Source organism: Rhineura floridana, chromosome 19 (assembly GCF_030035675.1).
Source record: "Rhineura floridana isolate rRhiFlo1 chromosome 19, rRhiFlo1.hap2, whole genome shotgun sequence".
Classification (NCBI taxonomy): domain Eukaryota; kingdom Metazoa; phylum Chordata; class Lepidosauria; order Squamata; family Rhineuridae; genus Rhineura; species Rhineura floridana.
In genome coordinates, this window is record NC_084498.1 from 25929373 (window position 1) to 25948373 (window position 19001).

General features: G+C 44.4%; 1 protein-coding gene across 3 annotated transcripts in view; it reads left to right on the forward strand.

Moving 5' to 3' along the window:
- The window catches only part of OSBP2 (oxysterol binding protein 2), an 89566-nt gene that overhangs the window by 36883 nt on the left and 33682 nt on the right, over positions 1-19001 (forward strand). For all 3 annotated transcript variants that reach the window (XM_061602643.1, XM_061602644.1, XM_061602646.1), the window contains one exon: positions 18419-18669. In XM_061602643.1, coding sequence (XP_061458627.1) covers positions 18419-18669 — 251 coding nt within the window. The remainder of the gene's footprint in view (positions 1-18418; positions 18670-19001) is intronic.

Here is a 19001-nt window from a genome sequence, read left to right on the forward strand (position 1 = left end):
GTGGTTCTCTTTTTTCATGCCATACTGAGCTTCAGAGATGCTCCAAACGCCAGAGGCAATCTCCCTTGTGATGCTCAGCTAAGAGGGAAGAGACGCTCATCACGAGTGCCTACCTATTAAGGTATCCAGTGGTAGTCCTACTCAGAAAGACCCACTGAAATTAATGGACAAGCCCAGCTGTCCATTACCTGGGACAGGCCAACTGGGTTCTTGTAGGCGGAAGGGCAGGATATAAATTTGATGAATAAATAATAAATAAATAACAAACAGGTACATTGATTTCAAAGGCATCGTATGCATCCCATACGTTCCACAAATCATGTTAACAAGCGGTCGTTTCCTGCGTTCCTGTCAAAAGAGAGATAGGGATGGTTTAGGGGAGTGTTCCAAAGTCCAGAGATACACAGAGCTCTTCCACAAGCAGGAACGTGGCTAATTAACCACAGAGCAAAGTCTGTGTGGATGCCATTATGATCTGCTCTTTTACTTGATGCCTCTTGTTGCTATTCAGGGCGGCCAGCCTAATTTCACACTCTGGATTCCCTGTTCTTCACTGCGCAACAGAAATCTCAGCTGATACTTGGCTAGTGACAAAGTTTCATCAGAACCCGCTGACTTTTGGAGGAAACATTTCAGTATTATGAAGGCTAATGAGATCTGATCTGCATGCCGTGGTCCGGGGTGGAGAGCTGGATCTGGATGGTGGACCAGATCCAATGCAGGCCAAGTTTGCAGCTAAGTCCCTGCCCTGAGGTGCTTACATGCCCGTGCTGGCTGAGGCTGATGGGAGTTGTCATCCAGAACAGGTGGAGGGCACCAGCTTGGCGAAGGCTGTGCTGAAAGGACGTACAAGGCTGCCTTATTCTAAATCAGACCATTTATCCATCTCGCTCTGTCTGGCAGCAGCTCACCATGGTTTCAAACAGGAGATCTCTCTCAGACCTAGTTGGGGATTGAATCTGTGATCTTCTGCATGTAAAGTGGTTGCTCTACCACTGAGCTACACACCTTTTCCCCGGACAAGAAGGTGAGCGTTGGGCTCTCCATTTTCCTCTTAATTCGAGCACTGAATCTTTACGATTGACAGACCTTAGGATTTCTTCTTAAAGTAACAAGGGCTGGGAATAACAAAATAATGTGTGTGTAGGCATTCAGAAGTAGCGTCTCCATTTTTCTTAATCTCCCTAAACTGCCGTTTAGCAGCAAACACCCTTTCTGTAGCGTACTTAACGGTAGCTCACACTGCTGGGTTTTATTCAGCGTTTTCTCTCCAGCTGTGTCAATATTTTCTGGGGAGAGAGAGAAAAAAAGCTGCATATTTAGGTTTTGGGCAAGTCCAAAATTCTCATGCGCTAGAGGGGGTGAGAAACCTTTCGGTGTAATATTTCCTTAGGGGTGAATAGAGAATTATTGAAGACTTTTCTGATCTTCATCCTTAGGTCATTTTTTTATTTGGTCAAATGTGGACAACACTGTGCCAAGCTCTCTCTCTCTCTCTCTCTCTCTCTCTCTCTGTATATGTTTAAGCTTTGATGCATACATATTCTAGCCCGTGTTCTTAAAGCAACCTCTATGAGGATTTAAAGAGACAGGGCTCTTCCCAGAAAGCTTCTCTCACCTTCCTGTGTTCCATGTGACTGTCCAAACGCAGGTTCCATACGGGGTGGGGGGATCTTAGCAGCAAATACATCTTATATGTTGCTCTTTTCCTTTCCTCGTTTTATTCCCCCCCTTTTTACTTCGTTTGTCTTCCCAGCATTGACAGAGTTAAGCATTGCCTTATTGCACTGAAGCGAAGCTGTGGTGCATTCTGGTTATAACGAAGTGGCTTGATGGCTTCTGGGAGGTCCAGGGGGCTTAAATGTATAGGGGGGAGCAGCACGTGGCCAGAATCTATAACGTGGGATGTGCTCCTGTGAGAACAGCGATGCAGCAGATCATCTCGCTGCTGAATAAGGAAGCTTCTTAAATATTAGTGTTATTTTTTATTTTTTATGAACAGCCTCAGGCTCGTAGTAATGCCCTGAGCTGTACCTTCCGCCAGACCCTTCTAACGGCGGGAATGAAGGGGAGGGGCTGCTGGGAGTCAGGATCCGTTCGTTCCTTCTGCAACTCCGGCTGCCTGAATAAAATTAAGAAGGGTTAGTTGGCCTTCTCTGGACTTTTTTTTCCTGGTGGAGGCCTTCATTTATCTATGAGCATTTCCGGCTTCCACTGACTGGTATATTTCACTGCATGATCAATTCATTGGCGGGGGGGGGGGGAGATATTGGTGTACTTGGGGGAAATTACCTTGCCATTGCATCTTGCAACAGAATGAGATTCATTGCAGCTGAGAAAATGTGTTAACCTCATGCAGAATAAAAGAAACGAGCATTAACAGAGCATGTAGAGAGGGGTAATAGGCATCCCATTGAACGATTCTCAGTGGCGTGTGCAAGATGCCTACTTTTCATTCTCTTGGCTAGTTGACAGCACGGAGTTCATGGAATTGTCACATATCAGTGTGTGTGGGGGATCCACATTTTCAAAACATGGAGAATGTTGTTTTTTCACATCATCTACATCCTATTTATAAGCACAGTGCTGTTTTTCCCTTGTTACCTATGTGTTACCTGACAAATATAGCGCCTAACACTTCAGCTTGGCTGCTGGCTGTGACTGTTTAACTGGCAAAAGGTGGTGAGTCCTGAAGATCTTGGATCTTGCAGCTTCTTAGCATGCCCTGATTTTTGAAAGGTGAAAATGTTTCCTGCAGCATCCTGAGAAGGGAATATGAAAACTTGCCCAGCCACAAAATATATGGATGTGGCATTTAAATGTAAAAAGTTACTTTTTGTTGGTTGTGTAGCAGAATAAGTACCTTGAAGCAAACATAAGTGAAAAACTCTGTGGTTTCCCAACAGTCTCCATAGAAGTGGTTTGTTCATTACCTTATATCAGCCTTCTCCAGCTTGGCGCCTTCCAGATGTTTTGAACTACAACTCCCGTCAGCACAAGCTGACTGGGGCTGATGGGAGTTGTAGTTGAAAACATTGGGAGGGCACTAGATTGATGAAAGCTACCTTACATAATGCTTAGTGTTGATATAGTACTTGATATAGTGTTTTACAGCATTCTATGTGAAACACTTTTGGTGGGTTGGATCCAAAGGCATCCTTCCACACCCAGAAACTATTTCCCAACACAGTAGAGCTGTTTCACAACAACACTTGAGCACTGCAGAAGAAAAGTGAAACAATCCAAATAGGTTCTTTAGCTTTTGTCATGGTGTTGGCCTTTCAGGTCTTGCAGCGGACTAACATGGTCACTCTCTGCCCCTGAAAGGAAAACTGCTTTCTGTTGTACGGTTCAGCTGGCTTTTTCCCCACACTTGGTTGGGGTTGGGGTGGGAAATGAGGTGCTATTTTTACCCCACCATCCCATGATGTGCACATATGCGCTCACATGCAGTCTGTGCATTATATAATTAGAACTTACTCTTGCATTTTTTTTCTTGTCTTGCATAAAATTACTCTGATCTGATGGGTTTAATAGAAGGAAGAATGCTCAACCGTGTTTAAAATGTTAAACCTGTAAAAACACTGAGGTGGTAATAATAATAATAATAATAATAATAATAATAATAAATACCATATCACTTAGGAGAGTTTTGGCAGGGGGGTTTATAACAACCCCCAGGTAAGGTGAACTGAAGGGAGCCACTTTAACCTTTTTCCGTGTTGTTTTTAAATGACCAAAATGGCTTGATCTCAACACAGTCTGGGCTTCTTAGGAGGAACTGCTCCTTCCTCCTCCTCTTCCTTCTCCTGTTCCTTTCTCTTTCCCCCCTGGGGAAAGTGAGAAAGACGGTCAGCCTCTTCTAGCGCCCTTTCCATCCTGTGAGATGGTGAAACCCTAGAAGGACCTGAGGGTGGAAAATGTATTTAAATAATGATTAAAAATTTATTTCCGGCGGCACATTTAGAAAAGCTTGAGAGTCTGATAGCCTTTATCCACATGCTGGGAAATTGTATCCGCGGGGCAAACTTGCCAGTGAGTTGAGCTGCCCCAGTTAGGAAGAGGGACCTGACTCCAAGTGACGTCCAGGAGCTGGTGTTGCTTACAGGCTTCAGGCTCCTGTTCTCCCTTGTCAGCATTATCCCCAAACATGGAGGTTGCATGAGGCTTGTGCAGCTCTGCTGCATTTCATCCTTACGTCTTGTTGAGACGATAATGGCTAACTGGCTAACCTGTTAATGGTCAACGGTTCACCTGTAGCAGTTGCTACAGGTTGCAGTGTGTCTAAACTAACATACTGGTTGCTGGATGAGGCCAAGATGTGCCCGTCTGTTCCAGCACTCTGCCTCCAACAGAGGACAGCCAGATGCTCTGGAGAGCTCTAAGGGCCAGACAGAGAGTCCCAGAGGGCCACATTTCTCTCCCAGCCCTGAAGTCCTCCTCTGAAATACAACCTCATACTTAATAAGAACTAGGAGGTGGTTGACTTCTGTGCATTTGTCTAGTCTATTTTTATTGTAGTTGTGTATATGGGTGGAATGATTTGCTCCTGCACGGCTTTTCCTCTCTCCCTGATGTTCCCCCTCCATCAGGCCTCCCCTGCCCTTTCCCCTCTTGCAGGCCTTCTCTAAGCAGCTAGCGTCGCCCCAAATAGAAGTATTACAGAAAGCTTCGCCCCAGGAAAGGCGACTTTCTGCATTCCATAACCGTGACCATTCAGAGTGGTGGTGGGGAAACTCAAGCCCAGGGACCAATTGTGGCCCTCCAGGCTTGCCTGTCTGGCCCTCAGGGCTCTCTCTCCCCAGCCACACACCCCTCTTCCCAGGCCATGCTCCTCGTTGGCCCTCTTTCTCCTTGAGTGCTTTTGCCTGGCTGGGATGTGAATGCCTCTTGCTTCCCTGGGTGGAGCATAGAGAAACTAGTCTCTATGTGTGTAAGAACTAGTCTACTGTACAAAGGTAAAATTTACATTTATTGCTCCTCCCACTTTTGACTCTGGCCCTGCCCACCACTGGCATGTGGCCCCCAGAAGGGAATATGGCCCTCGGGCTGGAAAAGATCCCCCATCCCTGGCCTAGAGGTCAATTTGCCCCCTCACACTTAGATTTCCTCAGGCGTTTCTGCCCTGAAGCGTCTGTTTTTAAGGTTCTACTTTCTGCTGGTTACTTAACTCTACAGCAGGATAACAGCAGGAATTATCAGGTAATTGTTGCAGTTATGGTCATTAAGCCCAAGGCCATACTCCTTTGGGATGGTGTCCTCCCTGCTTTTGAAAACCCTTTCAGTCTAGGTATATAAATAACTTTCTCTACACAACCAGAAGAGTGAAGTCTGGCCCTTTGTTTTTCTAGCAATGGGCTTAGGTTGGTTTATATATCTCATTACGTTTCCTGCTGATTTCTCTGGCTGTTCTCCATGCTGGCTTTGTAGTTATGAGTTCCTGATGTTGCCTGTTCTCTTTGACACATTACCTGAGCTGCTGGTGACCTTCCCATTGTGGTGAAACTGCGGTGGAGACAACTGCAGCCTTTTCACAGATGTGGGGCAATGAAGCCTGAATTTGCAGTTGGAGGCTGCCATTGCCACCTTGGCCGAAGGGCCAAAAATTTGGTGGGGGGGATATGAGCCTCCAGCCCCTCAGTCGATTATTTCAGTGTGATGTGTACTGTTAACACAGTCTCTGCTTTTGGTGGCTTAGATCAGCCTTCGCCAACCTGGTGCCCTCCAGATGTTTTGTTCTGTTTGTTTATGAAAGTATTTCTGCATTGCCATATCATAAAATATCAGTACAACATTAAAAACAATAAAGATAATCGTTAAAGTAGCTGGCTAATAAACAATTAAACACTAAATAGCAGCAGAGGCCTGTCAGCATAAAAAGTTCTTCAAGAGATGCCTGAAAGTCAAAAGCAAGGAGGGTGCCTGCTGAATTTTTACAGCACAGGACTGGCAACATTAAATATCCAACTTCTAGCTGAGACTAGTTGGACCCCTTTAGAATTCCCTCCCCTTGAATATTAGACAGGCGGCTGTCTTTGTGGTGCCTTCCTCTTCTCAACAAGCCTCTTCAGTAGAGACCTTTATTTCAGTCTGCATCTGTATTGCAATTGTTTTTAAGATGTTTTATTGTTGTTTGCTCCCCTGGGCTTCTCTGGGAGGAAGGGCAGGATATACATTTAATAAATAAATAAACAAACACCGAGAACAACCAGCAGTGCCCCTCCAGGTTAAAGCTCCCCCCAGCCAGATTGCAGTGGCCATTGTGAGAGGGTGCTGATAAAAGAAGCAGCCAGTGTGAACTGTGAATCTGGCCAACCAAAAAATGTGGGGCACCTTTCCCCAAAGATCCTGTGTACAATGCAAGCAAGGGCATCGAGGAGCTGGCTGGGCGGCCTTCTGTCATCGTCCCCCTTGGGGCCAGGGCCCCATCTGTGCTATAAACAGGCTGGCCTTGCCGTTTCTGCTCAGCTATCCACATTCCTTCTGATTTCTGTTGTGCTCAAAAGTGCTGACTTTTTAGAGCCGTCTCATGCCTGCCGTGAGAGATCGCTTTTCTGTTTTTTTGTGTATCTATTTGTGCAAACTGCTGTATGTCTGCATTAGCTGTGAAGGGGAAAAAAGGGGTGGGGAAAGGTTGCTAGCAGTGTTGTAATGGTAAAGAAATGGTTTAATTTTGCTGTTACTGATCTGCATTCCATATTGTCGGTTTTATTAAATTTCAGATCTCTGGAACTGAAAGAATTGCTACTTCTGCCTTTATTTGTGGGTCCCATTAAAACAAGGCAGCTGTCTCAGATATATGATGAACTAGAAGAACAGGCTATTAAATATGAACGCGAGTTTCTATTTAATATTCATAGCTGTTAAATGATTCAAAAAACAATGTGAGGGTTTTTTTCTTTAGATAAATGACTAATGTTCCTTCATTCCACTGTCTGAAAGGAAGTGGCGTGGGGGTGGGGGGAACAGAATGAGACGAAATATCTGTGTGGGAAAGAGTCTGGGTTTATTTATGTATTTATTTTGTTTGTTTATAAAAGTATTTATGTACCACCCTCTTGCAAAACATCCAGGCAGTGTATAGCAACATAAAAACATTTAAAAGCAAAACAAAACAATCATGAAAATGACTGCCTACTCAAAAGACATTTTAAACAGCTGCACAGGCCCGTTGGTGCAAAAAAAAAAAAAAGGCTTCAAGAGATGCTTGAAAGTCAAAGATGAGGGTGCCTGCCAAATATTTGTGAAGGTTTCACCTTTCACATTAGAGGTATGTGCATTGGTGACATTTTGTCATTTTGCTTTCTGTTTTAATTGCTGTGAGCTCGGCTGAGAGGCAAAGTTTGGCTGAAGAACAGGATAAAAATGCAACGATTTTGGCAGTTCTTCCGACAGCCACTGATGGCGCTAGTCAGTGGTCTGATTTGCACATACTGTTAAGCCATGGATTATTAAATAATAAATTATTATTTAATAGAAATGTACAATATTTTTAAAAAAATTTAATATTTTCATCCAGTTTTAAAATTTATGTGTGTGTGTGTGTCTAGTTGTATCATGTTGTCCTCCTGAACCTTCCTTGCAGCTGGGCTTGCTATGCTATGCTCTCAAATAGCCATAGTTTATTGATGGAGGGAAGTGCGTCATTTCTGTGGTGATTGCACTTGCCAACCCACTGGGGAGTTCCCCAGAGATGGAGATGGAGTTGCATTAATCTGGAATCAGCTACTGTTTTTTGAGTGCAAAACACACACTGCTTAAAATTGGGCGTGGGGGCAGGAGAGTGCAGTCTAGTTGCAGGTGAGACCATTGAAGAGCAGAATATTTTGGTCAGAGATTTCAAGGGTAGGAAATGCTGGTCTGCCTCCACCCCCCCACCCCCCGGTAACCATGCCAGTGTCCAATACATCACTTTACTGAGCATCAAAAATAGGACCTTTTAGCTTGGGGATGGGAAACCTGTGGCTCTCCAGATGTTGCTGGACTGTAGTTCCATCTTCTCTGAACGTTGGCTGTGCTTGATGGGTCTCATGGGAGTTGGGAGTGCAACAATACTTGGAGGGCCAGAGGTTCCCCCTCGGTGCTTTGACGTAATCCTTGTTTGTGTTTGATGGAGATCAGTCCCTGTGCTTCCACAGGCTCATCAAGACCCTATAGGTGGAAATCATTTAAAATCAGCAACAGCATCTGGTGTTGTCACTTGCAGTTTGTGTGGCAGCTGATTAAAATTCGGATGATGCTGTTTTGAGACAGGCCTGCTGCTTTGGCAGGCCAAAGCCATGCCAGGAATGTCAAATTGTGCAGCTCGGCTGCTTGCAGCCTCATTTTGGGCCAAGAGCTGGCTTGACTCGTAGCGGCAGGAGCCCCTTAAGTGTCATAGGTTTTCTGTCATTTGTCTGCCATTAATTGCCCACTACCTGTGTTACTTATTTCAGCTATACTGCTTAATCACTGAAGATTCTAAGTGGCGTACTTTAATAAAGCACATAGTGGATAAAAATAAATTAAATCATAGAAACAGGAAACTTCCTTTAAGCGCCTGCTGGAATAGAAGGGACCTTGAAAGCAATCCTTCCACACCATTTCTGAAATTGGGCTATCGGGTGTTTAAAAAAACACACGTTCACAACCCAGAGCCAGTTTTCCTTTTGTGTACACGGATAATCTGGAAGTCTGTGTGCTGATGCATGAATTTGTGTGGGATTATTCCGCAGGGTGGGGAATCGAGCCTTGCCTTTCTGCAGAGTCCTAAGTATCCAGAGCCCATGGCAAGAAGGGCGGGAGAGGATTGTTTAAAAATAGAATTAATGGTGCATTTGCAGTTCTTCCCGTAACAGCCTGCCTTGTGCCTGTGTCAAAGTTTCCTGAACCAAGATGTGTTCAGTAGTGCTTCTGAGGCAGCAGGCTGGAGATGCATCTTAAAGGAGGTTAGGGCCAATAACTTCTGATCCATTCTACGCCAGAGATTTAATAGCGTCACAAGTTTAAAAATAGCTGCCTTGGCTTTCAGTGAGGCAATCAGTTCCTGTGGCAACTGGTTCATTTATAAGTGTCCTACAAATCAAAACCAAAATACGATTGCTTGTATGTTTGGCCACTGAAATACAATAATAACAAGTGGAATGATAGGCAAGGGTGTTATGGTTTATATTTATTAGATGGCATGTGGGACCTGGTTCAAGTACATGTTAAGCACCCCAAAACAATCAACAAGTTGGTCTACCATTTAAACGTACTGAGACTAAATAATAAAACAAGGGGCTCTATATATAACAAGAGTCCCAGGCTGTGGTCTGAAGGCACACGAGGCCAACACCCTGTTGAAGCTAAGCAGGGTCAGGTCTGGTCAGTGCCTGGATGGGAGATCGCCTGGGAACCGTAAGTATGCCGTCTTGGGTTGTTATCATGAAAGAAAGGCGGGGTATAAATGTAATAAATAAATAAATATTGGCACAGCTCTGCCAGTAACTCAGTGCTTGCCGTTGTGGTTGGTTTGGTACAGGATCACCTGTGATTTTTATTTTTCCCTTGTAAACATAAATGCATATCTTCCCACTGCACACAGAATTTGCACTGAATTTTTATTAGTGTTTTTTTCCCGTTGGCATTGAGTGTAAGCTTGGAGAAGGGCTGTAGCTCAGGGGCAGAGCACCTGCCTTGCATGGGGAAGATTTCTCAGCATCTCCAGGCGGGGCTGGGAGAGACCCCTCCCTGAAACCCGAGGGCCACGCTCGGTCTGACTCGGTATAAAGCAGCTTCCTAGGTCCCTGAGGTTAGAATGCCTTCCCATAAAAACATTTGCCAGTCTTTGTTGATGCTGCACTTGATGGCTTCTGGGGAGGCAGGTGGTGTGTCTTGCAGGCACATGTGAAGATGTAAGGGAGGGAGTGAATACAGTTGGGTTGTGCGGAGCTGTGGGGGGAGGCGTTAGCGGTATTGCTGGTCCACTGGTTGTCCTCTGGAGCATCAAGAAGGAGCCTCTGAGATTCTGGGAATAAAAATTCCAGGCGCACCATCTGCCACATGTTCTGTAAAAACTTGGTATTTGACACTGAACTGGGTATAGAGATGTGACGGCCCAGAAAAATTTGGGGAAACCGGGTTTTTTTCTGGTTTTTTCCAAAGCCGTTCTTGTTTTTTGAAAAACTGAAAAAAATTAAGAAAAACTGGATTATGGAATGTTTTATTTTAGCATGATGAATAACATGTTTCATTGAATCTTGGTCCACCCCTTTTTCTCAGTTCTTTTTATGGGAATGGATGCTTTATGTCTGCTTGACACTGTGGCTAGCAGAGACAAACAATTTTTTGTTATTAATTTTGATGGTTTCTTCTGTTTTTTTGTAATTGTTTTTTGTCTGCTCCTCAAACTGGCAAAATGCAAGAGGTTTCTTACAGTTCAGGATCTTGTAGATCCATTTGTTACAAAAAAAGTAAAAATTTTAAAAAGTAAATTCAATTTGTAATAATTGCTTGAATAAAATGTACTTTAAATATACCAAATGTGATACTTTTATGCCAAACCAACTCGTACATAATTACATTTTATGTTCCTGAAGGAGCAAAGTGACTGTCAACCTGTAAAAAGTGCTAACATTACATTTTTTCAATTTTTCTGATAACTTCTGTTTTTTTCTGGGAAAAAAACAGGGGGGAAATGGTTTTTTTCCATGGCTTCAACATTACCAGAAATTTTATATCTCAAGCTGGGTATCATGAAAGGGAGCCTTCTCCAACCTGATACCCTCTAGAGGTATTCGACTACAACTCCCATCAACATAGCTGTGCTGAGCGGGCTGATTGGAGTTGCACCAGGTTGGGGAAGGCTGATGTGAAGTTATATCTGATTTTCAATCTCCATTTGACAGCCTGAAAGCACATCCCTATATCCAAGCATAACACACGTGATAGACCTCTGCTAAATGTGATAGGCCTTCTCTTTAATGGTCTTCCTTGCGCCAGTATTATCAGGTACCCCTGTTTGTTGACACAGGATGGTGGTTCTCAGTTGGCAACCCTGGTCTACAAGGGCAAGAAGTTACCTTCATTTTTCTTGCAGATTGAGTTAGCATGAGAGACAGACTGGAGTAAAACATAAGAAGAGCCTGCTGGATTAAGCCAGTGGCCCATCTAGTCTAGCTTCCTGTTCTCACAGAGGCCAACCACGTGCCCTTGGGGAAGCCCGAAAGCAGGACCTGAGTGCAAGAGCTCTCTCCCCTCCTCAGGTTTCCAGCAACTGGTATTCAGAAGCCTGCTGCCTCCCAACAGTGGCACATAGCCACCAGGGGTAGGAACGATTAAACTATTAATTCAGGGTACACTTCAAGGTCAGCTTAGATCTAATGAGACTTGAAAAGACCTGATACTTACATTGTTGCATTTATTTTTGTAAGCCGCTTTGAGATGTAGAAAAATGGCACAGAAATAAGTAAATGAGGGTGCTGTTGTTTCCCACTCCCCTGTGGTTCTGCTCCAGGCTAATCTGTTAATGTAGAGGTACGTAGCTCAAGGGGAAGGGCTGTAACTCAGTGCTGGAGCATCTCTTTTGCATGCAGAAGGACCCAGGTTCAGTTCCTGCAATCTGCAGGGTAGGGTTGGAAGAGGCTCCTGCCTAAAACCCTGGAGAGCTGCTGCCACTCAGCGTAGACAGCAGTGAGTGAGATGGACCAATGGTCTGATGGTTTCCTATGTTCCCTTGAAATGAGCTTTGCCACCACTCCTGTTGACCTTCAGCAAGTCCCGATCTGCCCTCTGACGCTGGTTTCTATTTGTGTGGTCCTGTTCTTGCCCTGTTCCTTCCATATTCCTACATTACTAGGGCAGCATGAGACTATAGGAGAGGAGAAATCCCACTGTTCTTGTGAGATCAACTCTAATGGAGCATTCCTTGTTTTAAAAAAAAGAATTCCAAAAGTTGCATGTTCCTCCATTGGTTGAAATTGATCCAGTAAATGGTATACATTTTCTGTGTCTGGTATTTCTTGAAACAGTTTGCAAAAGTTTAATAACTGGAGAGGGTGTGTTTGCAGAGGTTTTGTTTCGTTGCTAGTTGCCCAAGTTTTAGTCACTTTCTGAAGATTTCAGTTTTAATAACGGCAGCTGCCAATGCCAGTGGCGTATTTTCATCAAAAGAAATAATGGCTTCCTATCTGAAATCATACTGTAAACATATTTTTTTGCTTTAAAGGTGATCCACACAGACTGGAGAGAATTCATAGGTAGAATGCCTGTAACGATAATCCTTGGAATACAAGAGCGTAGACTGGAGGAAATGGTAGTGTTCAGTGTGGAGAAAACAGATTAGGGGTTTACACACACAGACACAGACAGACAGAATCTCTGACACTGCATGAGAAGCAAAGCCTGACTTTCAGAGTTGCCTGCTGCTTCAATCTATCTAAGCCTGTTCCTGGCATTCCCATCCTGTCCAAAGATTGTCCACAAACCTCTTAATGGCAGACTGCCTGTCCCTTGAGCAGGGCTCACAGGACTCTGTTGCTCTGAAGAACTGGCTGACGCACACCTGCAATTTCCACATCCTTTTGTTAGCCACCTTCTGCGAGGCTCTGAGCTTAGGGAATGGTGTTTGGTAGCTCAAAGTTCCTGTGAGAGGTAGCTGTTGTGTAAGCTTCCCTGTCAAAAGGACTTTGTCCTCATTTGAACTAGTCTAGGCTCAGCAGGCTGGCATCAATCTGCCACTGCCACAGTTGGGTCCCCGGTGGCAAGGCTCTCATTTTTTTTAAGGCTGCTAGTTATGCCCATGGGGTCAGCATTAACAGAAACTGAGATGTAAAAGCTTAGGGGTTTGGGGGGGGGTAGGGGAGACTTCTATATTATTATAGATAACATAGAAAAATGTTTGGTCAATATAGAATAATGTTTGGGGGTACATTTTTACATTTCTTAATAAACTTTTTTTAAAAATTCACAAGTGTTAATGATAATTGTGTTCATATGTTGGGACTTTGTTTCTGAATTCTTTTCTCTGGTCCCTGTAGCAATCGTTTTCTTCACAATAATGAGTTCTACATGCTACTGCTTCCATCACTTGTATGCTGCCCTGGGCTCCTTTTGGGAGGAAGGACGGGATAGAATTTTAATGAATTAAATAACACCTGAAGTGTCTCTTACGACTAAGAGATCATATTTAGCGAGAAATTATGCGTTACAATAAAGACGAGCATCTCAGGACAACGTTAGTGGCTTTTCAGCATTTTATTTTGTTAGTCTTTGCCCAGTTTTCATCTTGATACCTGGCAGCACAGCAGTTTGCAATCCTCTCTGCCACTGGGCGCATTTGTCATTGTTGGAATAAAGCTAAGTAAAGCTAGTTCCTCAAAGCATAATAAGCAGTACTATATAGCTAGTGCATTTTATGCTCTTCAGGTAATAAGGCTTAGGGTTTTTTTTAAAAAAACCCCCACTAATTATATTGTCCTCAAAATAAGAAAATATTTCTGAGTGTGCTTCCACACCGCAGTTTATTGTGGACTCAGTAATGCTCATACCTTTGTGCATAAAGCATTTGCACTGATGTGCAGAGAAATGTTTGATCCTTGAAGGATTCATTAAAATCCCTGCCCTGTAGGAAATTGCATTCTCATTTAGCTTTCTGCTGTGTTGCTTTGTTTGATTGGCTTTGCCAACTGAGTTGGCACCAGAACACAAGAAAGCGAGGTTGTTTGCAAGATGAATGTATCCTCTTAATTGGAACCTTTTCGGAACAGCTGTGCCTTACCTTTCTACCCCCCCCCAGCGCTGTCTGATGAATCTTATACCTCCTGAAGCTAGTTTCATTTCCTTCTCATCTGGGTGTATTCCTCCCACCCATGATCAAACGTCTGCTGCCGTGACTTACCCAGTGGAAGTATGGTTCTGGTTTTAGCTGTGCCCTTTCTAAAGGTGTGTATCTGAGGGTCTGTGTTTGTATGCTTTGAGTGTGTTCATATCTCTTCTCAAAATACATTGCAGAGCGATTGCAGAAAAATAGCTCATGTGATAAGTGTTTTAAGGGATATTGCAAAATCAGAACCGTTCTATGCCATTTGGTGGAAGTTTATTTTGGGTGAAACAGAATGGAAAGATCCACTGCTAGCAGGATCCTTACAAACATAGTCTTTGTGATTTGTATGAGATTAATCATTGTAAATTTATTTCAAAAGTTGTGGCCATTCAGACAGAAAGTTTGGACTGTTACTGGACTCTCTGGGACTTAATTTGGATGTTATACTGGATGTATGTAAAAAGGAAGGGGGGGGAAAGAACAATATGGAATCAACCATTGGCGGCCAGTATCATGGGAGAAGGGAGTAATAGCGAAGGTTGTTTTTCTTTCATGTTTGTAGTGGCTTCATTTGACGATGTGTATCTTGAAACTAAAAATAAATTAATAAAAATATTGCAGAGCTCCATTAGCAGTAAAGCAATGTCAGATTCAGACCTGTTACCAGCTGAAATCCTATTATCTTGCTCACTTCTTGAAAAGGTTCAGGGGAGAACAGTGTTCCTGCATGGCCTGCTATGTTATGATGAGGCCTGTGCAGTATAGTAGTGACAGGCTCAGCTATGAAGTCTCTGATTCCAGCTTTGTTTCTGTCGTGGATGCAATAGCTAATGTCTCTCAGCCAGTCTCTCAGTGCCGTTCCCCTTCAGCTGACAGATGATAATGCAGACCTACTTTACAGGACAGGAAGGGTCTGGTTGCCGGATCAGGCCAAAGGCTGTCTAATCCAGCATCCTGTTCTCACAGTGGCCAACCAGATGCCCCAATGGGAAGCCCACAGGCAGGACCTGAGCACAGCAAGCACTCTTTCTGCTTGTGATTCCCAGGAACTGGTATTCAAAGGCAGGCTGCCTCTGACAGTGGAGGGAGAACATATCCATTGTAGCTGGTCGCCATTTATCCTCTGTGAATGTGTCTGATTCTCTTTTAAAACCCAGTTGGTGGCCATTGCTAGTTCTTGTGGGAACAAATTCCAGAGTTGTAACTATGTGCTGTGTGAAGAATTAGCAGAGGCCCTTTAGGGTCTCAGACTAGAGTCTCTCCCCGCCCTACTTAGAGATGCCAGAGACTGAATCTGGGGCCGTCTTCATTCAAAACATGTGCTCTCACTGACCTTGTAGCCCTATATTTCACACCACATGAGTTTCTGCACACACATTTCTGTTACCATGTCTGCTCAGAAGTAAGTCCTATTGAATTCAGTGCAGCTTACTCCCAGACAACTGGGGTTAGGATTGCAACCTTACCCTGATAGCCAAAGGCGACCAGAAATACCATGCAGGCAAACAAACAGGCTAGTGGAGGAGGGGCAGATTGCTCCATCCCTCCTCCATCACCCTGCTTGGTTTCCATGATACCTTCTGAAGGAAGAGAACTCACGAAGAGGAAAGCAACATCAGTTTCCATGTTGGCATGGAAAGGCAGGCTAGCAAACAAATGTGTGGTCTGGTAACTTTTCAGAACTTTTAACTATAATTTTAATAAATTAAAGTTAATAAAATATGTTATAAAGGAGGATAGGGCTCACCACTTGGACAATACTGACATGTGTGTTGAGTGACTGTAGTTGTAAGCAACACTGACTCAAGGCACCTTCAGATTGCCAGTATTTTGCAGGAGGAATTGAAGTGCATCCTGGGAAATTTAGGTTTGTACAATTCAGATGGATTAAAGCACTCCGTCGCCAGGGCTGTGGAGTCGGTACGCCAAACCTTCGACTCCGACTCTATTTTTCTACTCTCCGACTCCACCCAAAATTGCTTCCAACTCCACAGCCCTGGAAAGGGCTGTAAATGTCTTTTTAAATTGGAAGCTCTCATAGGAGCATTTTTATCGCTGCCTGAATATGCGCTGATCTTGGCATCACAGCATTTGTCTTCATCTGGGTCCTGTGTCACACACTGACACACAAAATGTTTTCCATCTTGAGTTATGGTGAAATGCTCAACTACAGCTGACTTCATGGGAAGCTTCTTTGACATTTTGAATGTATATTTAAAAAAATTTGTCAATCAGAATTTATTTTGAAGTCAGAGTCGGTACATTTCTACCGACTCCGACTCCACCCAAAATTGTTTCCGACTCCACAGCCCTGTCCGTCATCCTAGTGCGACAAATCCATGTTGAAAAAGAAACAGATTTTTTGGTGTGTGTGGTTAGGAAAATGACGGGGAAACATATTAAACACCCCACAGGAAGATCAGGATGAATGCAGGATGAATCCTCATTGTCGTATAACCTCCCAGCAAACTAATCAGAAAGAACGCTCACTAAAGACTGAATACGATCTAAACCTTACGTACGCTTTGTGCAAGCCAATCAGGATGAACGCTCAACCAACAGGCTGCCTGGAGGAGCCCGCACAGGAGGCTGTGCCTATGCGTCTTTAGCATTGTGGTGGCTAGATTCATGATTAGGGCTTCTGTGTTGGTTCTGATCACATAGTCGAGCAGTTGTTGGTTTTTTTAAAACCCCTCTTCTTAACAATTGGCCTTAGAGTGTGAATTCCTTTTGTTGTATTAGGTTGTGTCTGCCGGGGAGTGCTGCTGGAGCCTCTTTTCTCCTTCGCTCTTTGTCCTTTTCTTTCTTGTAAACAGAAGCTGTCCTCAGCTCCTTCCCACTCTGTCTGCCGCCTCGCAGGTGGGCAGATGCTTGGCATGAGCACTGCAAATTGTAATGTGAGCACTCTGCTTGCATGTCCTTGTGCTGGTAGGTCTCGTTCCTGGCCACCTCAGCCTGACTATTTACCTTTGACAACCTTTTCAAGGTTGGCATTTTTGCTTTATGGGAGCATAGGCCAGGATCGAGCGTCTGCCCTCCCCTTTCGCTGTGAAGTAATCTCACCTTCTGGCTTTCATTACTTCTGAACGTTGGCATCTGCCTCAGCGTCCTCTGGGCACAAGGATGGATTTGACTGTTAGATTTGTTTGTACTGTTTGCAGTGCTTATACATGCACTTGCACACACTTGATATGCATCTGGTGGTGGTGGTCAGTTTCCTGCATTTAAGAAAAGCAAGCATTTTCCAGTCTGCTCTCTCAGTGAAGCTATTTAGTAAAACTTCACCAGTTCTGTTTTCTCTGTGTTTCCCATACACCGTTACATCTAAATCGTCAAATAGCTGAAATGGCTTGTTGGACCACCTTGTGCCAAGGTGTGGTGATAAGCCCTCTTAAAATCTTGCAATATTTTTTAGATACCTTGTTGAACAATTCAAATACGTTAGAACCTCATTACGACAAAGGATGTACCCGTGAAACAGAGGTTGCATGTTATAATGAAAACCACAATGCTGTAAGCAGTATTGTACTCGGGGACATCATCATACCACCGGTTTATCCGAATCTGCAGTAGAATGAGCTGCATTATAGCGAGGTTCTACTGTATTGCCGTGTTCATCGGCATTCATGGTGGAACTGAAGGCCAGCTTACACAACACGAACCACAGCAATAATAAAACCATAGTTTTTAAAAAGTTGGGTATTCGCATGCAAGCTGAATGTTTATTTGCTTCGTACATTTATATCCCACTTTTTTCCCAGAGTGGAAATTGAGGCAGCTTACCGGGGGTCCCTGGGGGATCTTCCATCCAGGCAGTGGCCAGTGCCAGAGCTGCTTAGCTTTAGCAAGGTGGTTGCGTGATATGCCCTTGGATCAGACAAAGGACCTTCCCAGGCCTACCTTAAGATGCCAGGAATTGAAACTGGGACTACCTCTGAGCCACCAAGGTTGGGGAAGATTGTCTTAGTGTAATGCAGAATTCTGTAGGGCAGCCAGCACTTGCCTTAAAGCAGGGCCTGAAGTCAGCGCCAACCATCTGATCGGTGCTGACTTCAAGCCCCTCTTGGAAGGGCTTGGATCTTCCTTTGCAACACTGCTTAGACTCTAGCCACACTATAAAGGAACAATGAACCACCTGAGCAGTGGGCGGCCTATTCAAGTAGCCCGCCGTGTGTGGAAGCCAGGATCTGGCCTGCCGGCTGGGGAAAAAGAATCCCCCACCCTTGTCTTAGGCCAGCAACTCTCTGCTCCAGTAGTGGGGTACTTACTGCAATGTAGATGCATCAGTACTTTGTTGTCTTAAACACATTTCCTTGGAAGTAAGTTCCCTTGAAACCTAATAGGGCTTGCTTTCCCAAGTGATGTGTTTCAGGATTTAGTTATTGGAGAGAAGGAAGAACTTCCTTCCAGGAATTCGGAACAGAGGGGAATTAGGAGAGAATTGGCATGTTCTCTGGGTGGTGCCTTTTTTTGAACTCAAGAATGGCTAGGGGAATCGGCACTCTGTGCAAACAGAGGTCTTGCTTCACTTCTCACTTTACAAGCCATCACTGTGTTTTTAGTGCCGTCCAGTTAGTAACCATGGAAACCATTTTGTTTTCCCCTCCTTCTCCCTGTTGCCATTCCCCTGTACAGATGACTCTGGCGATGAGGAGCCAGCCTCACAGTCTGACAAGAGCGAACTGCACAGCACTCTGAAAAACCTCTCGAGTAAGCTGGAGGATCTCAGCACTTGCAATGACCTCATTGCAAAGCATGGGGCAGCTCTCCAGAGGTCCCTGAGTGAGCTGGAGAACCTGAAACTGCCTGCCGAGAGCGGGGAGAAGATCAAAACAGTCAACGAGCGAGCCACCCTCTTCCGGATCACCTCCAATGCTATGATCAATGTAAGTGGGGCATGGCTGCTGGTTAGAGGTGCTGGTTTTTAGATGTGCAAAGCCTCTTCTGCCTAATGCAGGTGTGAAGCTCCCAGGATTTTTGCAGGCAGGTAGTGGTAGCAATAGGCAGATAAACATCCTATGAACCTGCAAGGACAGGCACGCTAACAAGATCCCAGCCCTGACATGCAATTTTACCTTCTCTTCCACATCAAGCTGGTGGTGGTTCTCTGGTTGGAAGGTCTGAGCCTTGCATTTGGGATGCCTGGAATCAAATTCCTGATTTGCTGTGTTCTCTTTTAAGTATTCTAGACTTCTCGGTGAAAAGGAAATACTTGCAC